This window comes from Brassica oleracea, chromosome C4 (assembly GCF_000695525.1).
Source record: "Brassica oleracea var. oleracea cultivar TO1000 chromosome C4, BOL, whole genome shotgun sequence".
NCBI classification, from domain to species: domain Eukaryota; kingdom Viridiplantae; phylum Streptophyta; class Magnoliopsida; order Brassicales; family Brassicaceae; genus Brassica; species Brassica oleracea.
The window spans coordinates 31316142-31328485 of NC_027751.1; the positions used below are offsets into that span (position 1 = coordinate 31316142).

The 12344-nt window shown below is 35.5% G+C and overlaps 1 protein-coding gene across 1 annotated transcript; it reads right to left on the reverse strand.

Annotated features, from left to right (window-relative positions):
- Positions 1-5058: 5058 nt before the first annotated feature.
- On the reverse strand, positions 5059-8360 carry LOC106336694 (probable serine/threonine-protein kinase At5g41260). The gene is made up of 9 exons (XM_013775611.1): positions 7838-8360; positions 7544-7755; positions 7317-7452; positions 6773-6906; positions 6569-6674; positions 6396-6481; positions 5909-6265; positions 5704-5817; positions 5059-5457 (listed from the first exon to the last, which is right to left on the reverse strand). The coding sequence occupies exons 1-9, from the start codon at positions 7920-7922 to the stop codon at positions 5212-5214; spliced, it is 1476 nt and encodes a 491-aa protein (XP_013631065.1). The 5' UTR covers positions 7923-8360; the 3' UTR covers positions 5059-5211.
- Between the last annotated feature and the right edge of the window lie 3984 nt (positions 8361-12344).

Genomic DNA, 12344 nt, shown 5'->3' on the forward strand with positions numbered 1-12344 from the left:
TAGTTTCATATTTTGTATTTTGAGAGTTTGAGAGAAAACATTTGTTCTTGAGCTGTTCTTCATTGTTCATCATCTATTCTTGAGTTTTAATTTGGTTTTGCTTGTTTAATCCTTGTTTATCTTTATTCTCTGTTGTATCTACTTGAATATGCTTCAATCTATTATGAGATTAAGTGTTTTCATGGAGATTAGTGAGTAGTTTCCTTAAGAATTCATGGGTTAGGGAGATTAGAGTAACTTAGTGAAGATCTATGGTGTTATTGTATTAGATCCTTGTATGAACTTGCTTGTTGAGTATTTTTAATGCTTGTTTAGTCTTGATCACTCTAAACCTGATTTCTAAACACTTCTCATCAGACATGATTAGATGAAGTGTTTGAATCAACTCAACTAAGCTCTAGTGAGATTAGCCAAGGACACTTGATGTTAAAATTGCTAGATAGTTATTAAACTTGAACTTAAAGATTGCTTGATTGAATTAAGCCAAAGACATTTGATGTTTAATGATTTCTAAGCAAATGGACATTTACCTAGACATAGGACTTGTCTAAGATTGTGTTTAGACTTAAGAGATTACTTTGATTGAAAGCTTGTCACCTAGATTGGATCTTAGTTACTTGAAATCAATTCCCTTAGCCCATGGATTCACTTGTTTAAATTGATTAAAACCTTGTTGTATTGCTCTGTTTTCTATTGTTACTTGTCAGCCACTCACCACTATTGAATCTGCTTAGCTTAAGAAATGACTTGTATTCTCACTGATTCACATCACTAGGACTGGTTCGACATTCACCCCCCTACTCTACAACCTTTGCAATAGGCAGAAAAACCTATTATCAAATTGGCGCCGTCTTGATCACTCTAAACCTGATTTCTAAACACTTCTCATCAGACATGATTAGATGAAGTGTTTGAATCAACTCAACTAAGCTCTAGTGAGATTAGCCAAGGACACTTGATGTTAAAATTGCTAGATAGTTATTAAACTTGAACTTAAAGATTGCTTGATTGAATTAAGCCAAAGACATTTGATGTTTAATGATTTCTAAGCAAATGGGCATTTACCTAGACATAGGACTTGTCTAGAATTGTGTTTAGACTTAAGAGATTACTTTGATTGAAAGCTTGTCACCTAGATTGGATCTTAGTTACTTGAAGTCAATTCCCAATACCCATGGATTCTCCTTAGTATTTGATTGAATTCTTGCACTTATTTCTTGATTGGATTTGAGATCACCTTGTTTATATTTCTAGGATATTAGTTTGTTACAAATCATCTATCTTCTTGTTTGCTTAGATTAGGAAGGTTTGTGTATTCTTGGTGTTATAAGTCTCTAGTTCTCTGTGGATTCGATCCTAAAATGCTACAATGACATACCATTCGATTGTGGTATTGTTGGCACATTAGGTTAATTGGTGTGTGCTTAAACGCTTAATCAGTCCCTAGGCACAAAACATGAGCCCTGGTGGAGACAGAGTTAGCGGATACACACAACACTTTGAATTGTTTGTCGGTAGGATCATACCCGCAATAAGTTTTTGGATAGGGTAAGATTTCTTTCACTTCGGGTAATGTAATAAACTCTCCACTGGCGGGATTACACATCACTGGAGTCATTGTATAGTCTTCTCTCCAGTATTGACTACATACCAGCCTGTGGAGCAAGTAGCTGATTCCATTTATATGGTTGAAGGAATGCGTATGGTAATGAGTGGCTACAAAAGAAGAGTTGTCATCTGTGTTTTGAGTCTGAGGGGCAGAGAAGAAATATAACTTGCCATCAACTTTAAAGTTGAAAGTGTCTTTAGGTATTTGTATTTGCTAATTGTTTAATGGGCAAATCTCCAAAATAACATATTTCTAAGTTTATGTCACAAAAATAGTCCTTAAAAACTAAAATGACCAAAATCGCATTTTATCTTTTGAAAATTTTAAATTTTTTTTATTTTTCAAAATTTGAAATCTTTATCCCAAAACCCCACTCCCCAACTCTAAACCGTAAATCCTAAACCCTAAATCCTAAACCCTAAATATTAAACCTCACCCCTTAATTCTAAACCCTAAACCCCACTCCTAAACTCTAAACCCTAAACTCTAAACCCTAAACCGTAAACCCTAAACCCTAAATCCTAAATCCTAAACCCTAAATCCTAAACTCCACCCCTTAATTCTAAATCCTAATGTCTAAATTAATTTACCATTAGGGTATAAGTGTATATTTATCTCTTTTTGATAAAACATTAACTGCTATTTTGGTCATTTTTATTCTTAGATGCTATATTTGTGACAAAAACATTTTTAGTGCTATCCTAGTCATTTTCTCTTGATTAATTTCATTTTGAGACTTATGTTTTTATGTTCTTTTTTATTGGTTTTGTGTCTTGAACTTGGAGGTGTTAGTACATTCTCGTTTTAAAGACAGAAAAAGATATCACATGAAACAAACCAGAATTACAATCATCATTCGTAATAATACAAAGAAGAGCAAATATATATATAGATACACCATGTGTATGTGCATATAGATGGAGAGATAAGAAATAGAGGAGACAAAACAAGCCTATACAAAGCTCTTTTTGAAAACACTTTATCAGCGTCTATTGGTCTTCTTGGCTTCCAATGTAGTACCGTCCTTAAAAGCTTGCTGTGCATCGGTTTCCATGCCGAGCTTGAACAAGCAAGCCGCTTGTAGATACACTTGTAGATACAATGCGGTTGGCCATTCTGGAGACACAACCTGTGCTTGTAATGCATCAGTTAGAGCCTCTTCTGCATTCTCATTCATCAGATATGTCAGGCAACGCCTTGAGTCAACAGTTGGTGACACCATTGTTCCTCCATCTATGAAATACACACAAAACAAACCAGCCATTTTCAGTTTTATTGACTGAAAAAGAAAAACAGAAAATTAAATTGTAGACTTTGGGTATAGGAAAGTGAAACATTGACTTATGATCCTCAAATTTTTAGAGATAATTTCCGGCTTTCAAAATTGTTAAAAATATATTTTATTCAAATCCTAGGTAAATTATCTATAATCCTCAAAATTTCAGGACCGACCATCTTTATATTACCTGAGTGTAGCAATGGACCGATCCACAAACTAGTAAAACCCGAATGAGACTTATGAGCATAATACCGAAAATTGAAAAAGCCAAACCGGAGCCAGACGCCCATGCCTAGTATATCATATACTATGAGAGGACTTACACGGCTTGGTGGAATGTGTTTACCACTCATGAGATCAAATATAACAGTTCCAAAAATGAAGGGTGCATTATACGGTGTCACTCTACCTGACGCACGACAATCAAACACACATAGATTCATGTGTCTAGCTAACGATATTAGAACCAGTGGTGGTAGTCCAGTGGCGCCTGAGGGAATAAACTCAATACGGCGAACCCTGGTTCGAATCCCGCTGGCCACACGGATATGGGCTATTGCTTTCGGCTCATTTGAATGCCCAGAAAAGGGTCTATCCGTGGGCTGTACCTCCACCCGGAGTTAGGTTTGTGTCTTTAATAGATTCAGATTTAACTTTTTTTTATAAAAAAAAAAAAAAAACTAAAGGATATCAGAACAGATATCTATACAATCAACTTTTTGTAAACAATTTTGAGTTATTGGACAGAATTGGTAAATGGATTGTAGGCCCATCATAAGCCCATCTTAAGGATCGTTGCATATGAAAACTTGTATATTAAGAAAGAGCACAGCCAAAAACACTTTTGTTCGTCCATAACCTAAAAGGGACTCTAGCTAGGTTTTATCGCTCTGTGATCCCCACCATGAAAAAATTGAAGCAGATTGTATCAGCGGATAAACTAACCATCTCCAGACGCAGTATACAACCTTCAAACGTAGAAAGACAATACACAGAACTAATCCCAGTTGATCTCCTTATCGATATATTGTTGAGAGTCCCATCAAAGTCCATAGCTTGGTGTCGGTGCGTCTCGAAATCATGGGCTAACATACTTCGCCTTCCATATTTCACTGAGTTGTTTCTGAGGAAGTCTCTGAATCATCCACATCTCTTGTTCAACTTTGTAGATGATGGAAAGTTATATTTCTTCTCTGCCCCTCAGACTCAAAACACAGTAGCCTACTCTTCTCTTGTAGCCACCCGTTACCATACGCTTACCTTGAAAGGTTTCAGTGAAACAAGGTATTTGCTCCAAGGACTGGTATGTTTTCAATACTGGAGAAGAGACTATACGATGACGCCGATGGTGTGCAATCCCGTAACTGGAGAGTTTATTACATTACCCGAAATGAAAGCAACCTTACAAGGTCCAACAACTTATTACGGGTATGATCCTACCGACAAACAGTTCAAAGTGTTATGTGTCTCGTCTAACTCCACCAGGGCTCATGTTTTGACACTATAGACTGGAAAACATTTATGGAGAATGATTGAATGCACGCCCCATTATCCTATAGTCTCTCGTGGGATTTGTATAGATGGGGTTTTGTATTACCTTGCTGCTTCAGAAGTGGATTATATGATAGTTTGCTTTAATGTTAGGTCTGAGAAATTTAGCTATATCAAAATCGATGATGAAAGCACGACCGGAGGAGCTTGTACTTTGATCAACTACGAGGGTAAACTAGGTGGAGTTGAGTTTACAGATATCGATAGAAGAAATCTCCGGTTGTGGTTGGTAGAACAAGATCATGCTGGCAAATATAAATGGTCATCGAATATCTATGAACTGACTCTTTCGTTGGCCAATTTTTACATTGTTGGAATGACTGGTGCAAGTGATATTGTGTTGTCGCCACACCATTTGTTAGACCCTTTTTATGTTTTTTACTATAATGTGGAGAGGAAGGCTTTGACAAGAGTTGAAATACAAGGGTTTCAAAAGTTTAAACGTCTGAGGCCTAGAGTGTACACCTTTCAAGATTATTTAGAGGATGTTAAGCTTATGGAATGTCTTTAGGGCCTCGTGAGACTTTGTTTTTGTGTTCTGTTTTTAATTGGTTTTGTTGTGTCTTGAACTCTTAGGTTTTAGTACATCTCTTTTTAATGACAGAAGAACATTTTCACATGAGACAAACCAGAAACCACAATCATTAACATCATAATTCATAATAAATACAAAGAAGAAGAAGAATATGCATATAGATGGAGAGAGATGAGTGAGGGAGAGAGAGAGGAAACAAAATAAGCCTATACAAAAGCTCTTTTTGAAAACATTTTATCAACGTCTATTGGTCTTCTTGGCTTCCAATGTAGTACCGTCTTTAAGAGCTTGCTGGGCATCGGTTTCCATGCCGAGCTTGAACAAGCAAGCCGCTTGTAGATACAACGCGGTTGGCCATTCTGGAGACACAACCTGTGCTTGCAATGCATCGGTCAGAGCCTCTCGTGCGTTCTCGTTCATCAGATACGACAGGCAACGCCTTGCGTGAACAGTTGGTGACACCATTGTTCCTCCATCTATGAACTAATACACACAAAACAAACCAGCCATTTTCAGTTTTATTGACTGAAAAAGAAAGAAAAATGGAAAATTATATTGTATAGTTTTATATTTAGAGTCCATCTTTGGGTATAGGCAAGTGAAACTTTGGCTTTTAGAGATAATTTCCCTAAACACAGTATTCTAAAATTGTTAAAAATATATTTATTCAAATCCTTGCTATATTATTTATAACCCCCAAAATTTCAGGACCGGCCATGTTCATATTACCTGAGTATAGCAATGGACTGCGGTAGTATAATCTTTGGAACGGAAAGCTACGTCGCCTTGCTTCTTCGAGTTGAGAGATTCTTGCATCTGGTTGGTCCACATTTGAAACGAGAGCTGCAGAAGAAGATACATATGACAAATGATCAAATTATACAGAGCAAAGAAAAGACTAAGCAGTGAGTAAAAGGTAAGAACAAGTTCAGACCTCGTTAGCGATTCCTTCATCATCCTTGTATCCCATCTTACTAAGTATTTCGTGTATAGCCGTAAGGTCTACTCTCAAGCACGCGTCACCAAAGGGAGTCAGTGAAAGCTGCTGCTCTTCCTCGTCCTCGGTTTCATGTGGTATGCCCATAAGATCATATGAAGGTACGTCAGTTTCCTTCTGGAGTGGGGTGAGTGAAGTGAGGAGAGACTTCACATTTGGCCTTTCTCGAGCTTCGTACTGTAGACAACGTGTGGCTAACCGTACTAGCTCAGTTCCATCTTCGTTTGAGAAGTGACCCTCGAGAGCAGAATCCATTAGCATTGCACAGTTCTTTCCCTTGATCAGGTCAAGCGCCTGTATAACAAGCAAGGTTAAAAACATGATGAATTATCAAAACTTAGTAAGAACTATCTAGCCGGATACAATGAGACAGGTCCCAACATTACATCTAACATTGTATATATAATATCACGAGAGGACTTACATGGCTTGGTGGAATATGTTTACCACTCATGAGATCAAGCAAAACAGTTCCAAAACTGAACACTACACTTTCTGGTGTCACTCTACCTGACACACGACATTCAAAACACATATATTCATATAGGGAGCTAAGGAGACATGTATAAACATGAAGAAGACAAGACAGGGTCTTACCAGTTCGTAGATACTCTGGGGGAGTAAATGCCAAGTTTGTGCTATAACTCTTGCCATCTCTGCTATTTTTCATGAGACCAAAGCAAGACAACCTCGGATTCCCATCCTGTTAACCACAAATGATCAAATAAAAACACTTAAAAGGAAGATAAAATACAAATCACTCAGAAGAATAAGCAAAGAATCAATAAAAGAAAAATTCACCTTGTCAAACAAAACCCTGTAAGCATTGAGATCATGATACAAAGCTCTCCCTTTATCACAACAGTACTCCAATGCTTGCGCTAAACACAAAGCAACTCTTAGTCTCATCGCCCATTTCATCGGATGATTCTCCCCTGAAACAATAAAAAAACGAATAATCATCGTTTAATAAAATTTGCAGCAGGAAGAACTACAAAACCTATTGAACAAACACTACAATCACTGTCTTGTCTCTCACTAACCATCTAGTGCATCGCCAACTCCATTCAATTTTTTATTTTAAAACAGAGTTTAGAATAAAATTTTCGCAAATCCCTTTATATAAATATACAAATGAGACTACTCCAAAACTAGAGTATTAAAAAATTAGAGTATTTATTTTATTTTATTTTATTTTATTTTATTCTAATTGTCCTATTTTCGATCCAAAACGAGAGTATGAAACTAGTCTATATGAGAAAAAAAAATAATAATAATACATTGGAGATGTTCTTTGATTGGAATCATAGCTATTAACAGGAGGAGAAAAAAAGTAAGGAAGTACAGTGAAAAAGATGCTTTGCAAGAGTTTCATGAGGCATAAACTCGGCAACGAGTAACCTCTCCTCGCCTTCGTAACAGCATCCTATCAGATTCGCAAGTCGATCGCTCCTCAAGCTCCCAACAGCTTTCGCTTCATCCTAACGATGAACCACAAACATTTTCAGGATCTAGACTCCAAAAAACAATCAAATCATAAAATATTCGAATACAATAGAAAAAGATTATTACCAGAAACTGTCGGTGATCGGCCCAGGCGAGGCGGTTAAAGCGTTTGACTGCGATTAAACATCCATCGTCAAGTCTGCCTCTGTAAACGATGTTGGGAGCTTTCTCGCCGTGTTCCGACACAATGTTGTCTGAGGAGAAACCGCCGGTCGCAGATTTCAGCTGCTCTAATCTGAATTCTTTGAAACTCGGCCACATCTGTTTCCCTCCATTTTCTTTCACACAATTAAAAAAAAAAATGTCAGAAAAATCTACGATTTGGAACCAGACAGAGATAAGGAAGAGAGAAGCGCAGACCAAGATCGGGAGATTCGAGGACTGAAGAGGATTTGAAGTTGGAATGGAACAAACAAGAAGAGAACTTAGAGCAATGAGCTCCCATTTGATGATGATGATGATGATGATGATGATGACTTAAACGTCGAGGTGAGGTGATCGGATTTTTTAGGAGGATGAATCAAACTATCACAACAACACTTGTCTTCTTCTTTTTCTTCTCGGCTTTTCAGACGTCCCTCAAGAAGGAGGAGACTGTTTGTTTTCGTTGTCTTTTTTAATAATATTTAAATTTCTTTTTATCCGAAAGTTGTTTTTGCCACAAAACTTTCCGCCTCTCCCTTTTAAAAACTTTTTGAAATTCTTCTCTTTTTTTTTGGTAGACAAAATGTTTTTAAAATAATTGTTTAGATATTTATTTTTTTAATTGAATTATAAACCAATTCTAAAATGGAGGAAATTTTTTACTCATGATATAATGTGCTTCACACGATATCTATACATATATATATAACAGTTTTGTGAAAGTATGTATTAATATGCCGACATGAAAATGAAAGTTATGGAAAGTATTAAAGAGGTAAAATCATTAGGGTGGACAAATTTTTATAGTGAATTATTATTTTGAACCAGTGAAAGTAGAAGACGCAAAAAGCAGAAACACTTTTTACATGTTGAAAGTTGAAACCGCGTCAGCTTCATCACTATTACACCATTTGTTGCCGATTGACTTTTATATGTATTTTTTCCGCTAACTTTATGTTTTTTTCTTTATATTCACACTTGTAAATTGTAATAGTAATATTATAAATCTTAAATTTCAAGTTTCGAATGTAAAACCCGCTTCAACATTCACGAATGTAAGATTAATTTCTTATTTCTAAAACTTCGAGAAAAAATATTTTGACAGTAAAATATTGGAAATGTAAGATGAAGCATCATATCATAGAGGATTTTCCTTTGACAACTTATATTGAGGAGTCCTAGCAATGATAAGGTACGTAAGATGTAAATCAGGGCTGAGAAAAATACTTGAATCTGAAAAGCTGAATCGAATCTTACCCAAATTTTTTTACCAAACTAGACTGAGACTAATAAGATATCCGAACGAATTAAAAATTTACATATCTAAAGAATCAAACCTAAACCCAGCCTAATCTGAAATGTTTTGGATACTCGAAAATATTTGAATCACAATTAATATCTTTAAATATATTAATTTTTTTAGATTTAATATCCAAAAATATTTAAAATACTCGAAATTACTCAGATTGATCCAAAAGACTTGAAACTAACTAAAAGTAAATATCTAAAAATATATAAAAATACTCAAAACACGAAGGTACCTTAAATATCTATTAGTTTTCCATCCAAATATATAATTGAACCAATTTTCATGTTAAATTTAGATATTTAGCATATATTATTTAAATTTATATGATGTACATTCTTTTTTATCTTTTTAATTTTAAAGATTTGAAGGTACGTTGGGATTTTTAATTTGTTTACATCATTTAAATAATTTGTATATTCGGGTTCTAGATTTTCGGGGTTAAAAATTTCAGCCTCATTCGGTATTTATAAATTTTGGTTCAGATTTGGTTCGGATTTTTGCGGATTTAGTTCAGGTTTGGATAATTCGTTTAAATTATTTTTGAAAATTTAAAATTCATATATTTTAAAAATTTCTAAAAATCTAGAAACATAAACAATATATAACATATCATTTTGAATAATGTATGTCAAAACACCTAAACTTAACATAAAAGTTGGTTTAGCTTGAATATTTTGATGGAAAATCAATAGATATTTTAAGTTTTATTGTTTTGAGTATTATTTAACTATTTGAGCTATTTACTTTTGAGTATTTGTATATATTTTCGAGTATTTTGGACAAATTCAAAGTATCTTATATATTTTGGATATGAAATCTAAAATATATATATTTATATTTATATATTTAAGTATATAAATCTAACTATTATATATTCAAATTTTTGAATTTGTTTGGATATTTAACCAATTTCAGTTCAGGTTAGATATTATTTTTTTGACCGAATTCGGTTCAGGTTTTTCCTCAGCCTTGCAAAATTTATAAGTATCCGAATAGACTTGAATCTTTAACCCTGAAAACCCGAAATCTTAATAGACCCGAATCGAACCGAACGATAATCTGAAATCTCCATCTCTAATGTAAATAATAAAATCAGTATGAAAATGCACTGTTCGCCTCGGAAAAATCTGCACGTATCGATAGGTGCTTACGTTCAGTACGTACAGATTTTGTAATGCATCACGATACAAAATCTCATAATCATTTACCTTATGAACACATATGAGTTTTCATCTAAATGGTGAAGTATATAGTCAGTATGTTAGTGCTAGTTACTGAATGGCTGTGTTAAAAAGTTAAGAGTCGCTGTTAAATCACTTGTCCGTTACTCACGCTTTTCATTTCTCAAGTTTGGGATTAGTCTTTTATTGGTTGTCTTAATTGTGTTTTTTTCTTTCTTTCGTCTTTTTTGTTATAAATCAAGTAATGAATGTCCATAATCGGCCCGGTCCATAAACCGGTCCATACCAAGAGAGATAACCGAAACCCTAGAGAGAGGAGAGAAAGCAGCTGCATGTCCTAGAGGAGAGAGAGAGGCAGCCACAAGCTTAGAGAAAAAGAAACCATTTTCCTTTTTCTAGAAGATGTAATCTTTCTATTTATGTATTTAGTAGTTATCCTAAATCTAGTAAGATTAGGATTTGTACTATTTCTATTTATCTAAGGAACCTCATATTATGAAATAATAACACAGAAATATTTAGTCTTTAACCTTCCAATTACAACACGTTATCAGCACGATTGTTCTCTGCAATCTAAGCTAAAAACCTAAAACCCTAAAATCCCTAACCCAGCCGGCGACCCCCCTAAACCCTAAGCCGTTTCCTGTCCGTCTCAGCCCTCGACGATCAGCTCAACTCCTTGGCGTTCCCTGCTCGTGTCCTGACGTCCTCAGCCAGCTCGTGTTCGTGATCAACCAGCTCACACCAGACGAAAATCAGCTTCAGCTCGCTGACGAGTGCAGCCGGCGAACGTTCCCGGACGATCAGCGATCAGACAGCATCCGTCTTGCATCCGAGGTCCATCCGTTCTCCCTAGGTGGTCCGGCTCAACCCTACAAAGACTAAGATATACCGTTAATCTGAGAACGTTATGATCAAACCCTAAAACCCTAATCCATTATTATGGAATTCTATGATCTTGATCAAACCCTAAAATCGGTATAACCTAAAAACAACAATCTCATAACTAGCAATTGAATCGATTCCAACTAGAACATGTTTGATTGAAATATTTGTTTCTAATCTGAAGTTATGAAACCCTAATATTGGAATTGAAACCCTAAACCCTAGAAACTTGAATTCGATTTTAATGGTTCTTGTTTTGATTGTTTGATTGATGATCTGAGATAATAGGATTGATAGATTGATTGTATAATCTGAATCTTGAATTTGAATCCTAAAGGCCTTGAAACCTTGATCACATATTGCTAAAATCAACTCCTAGCATTGTTTAAATAAAAACCCTAATTTCATAAATAAGAAATAGAATTGGCTAAGGTTGTTTGCATAATTTATGAAACTGAATTTGAATTGCATTCGTCTTGTTTCTAAATATCGACCAGCATATAGATTTTACAAACTTGAATTGTTTGCATCACAAAATTGTATGGCCGTGTGGCCTGATCTATTTGTTACTATGTTTGATCCGCACCATGGTCGATTAGATTGATTGAAACATGATTGTAATAAGACTTGATTGTGGCTGATTTTATTTGATTGACTTGCGGCCACATGATCACATTGTGAAACCCTAAATTTCGAACAATGTGATTCAGATGTCGAAAATCTCAAACCTAGACTATGATGCCCTCAATCTCTCCGGAGATAACTATTTGCAATGGGCACTTGACACAAAGATTAACTTGAGGTCAAAGGAACTAGGTGATACTATCATCAAGGGTAACAATGAGACTGATAAGAATCGGTACAGGGCTATAAGTATTATACGCCACCATCTCATTGAGGGTCTAAAAGATCAGTACCTCAACATGGAGAATCCACTAGACCTTTGGACCGCTTTACAGCGTAGATATGATCACCAGAAAACGGTGCTATTACCAAAGGCTAGACATGAGTGGAAGAATCTCATATTCATGGACTATAAGTCTGTGGATGAATACAATTCAGTATTGTTTAAGATAGTCTCAATGATGAGATTATGTGGTGAGGAAGTAACCGAGAAAGAGTTGCTTGATAAAACATTCTCCACATTCCATTCGACGAACGTGTTGCTGCAACAGCAGTATAGAGAGAGAGGCTTCGCCTCATACACTGATCTGATCTCGTGCCTACTCCTGGCCGAGGCTAATAATGAACTCCTAATGAAAAACAGTGAGATGAGACCCATCGGAACATCATCATTACCAGAAGCCAATGAGGCTGAAAAGAAAGATCCCAAAGAATGCAACCACGT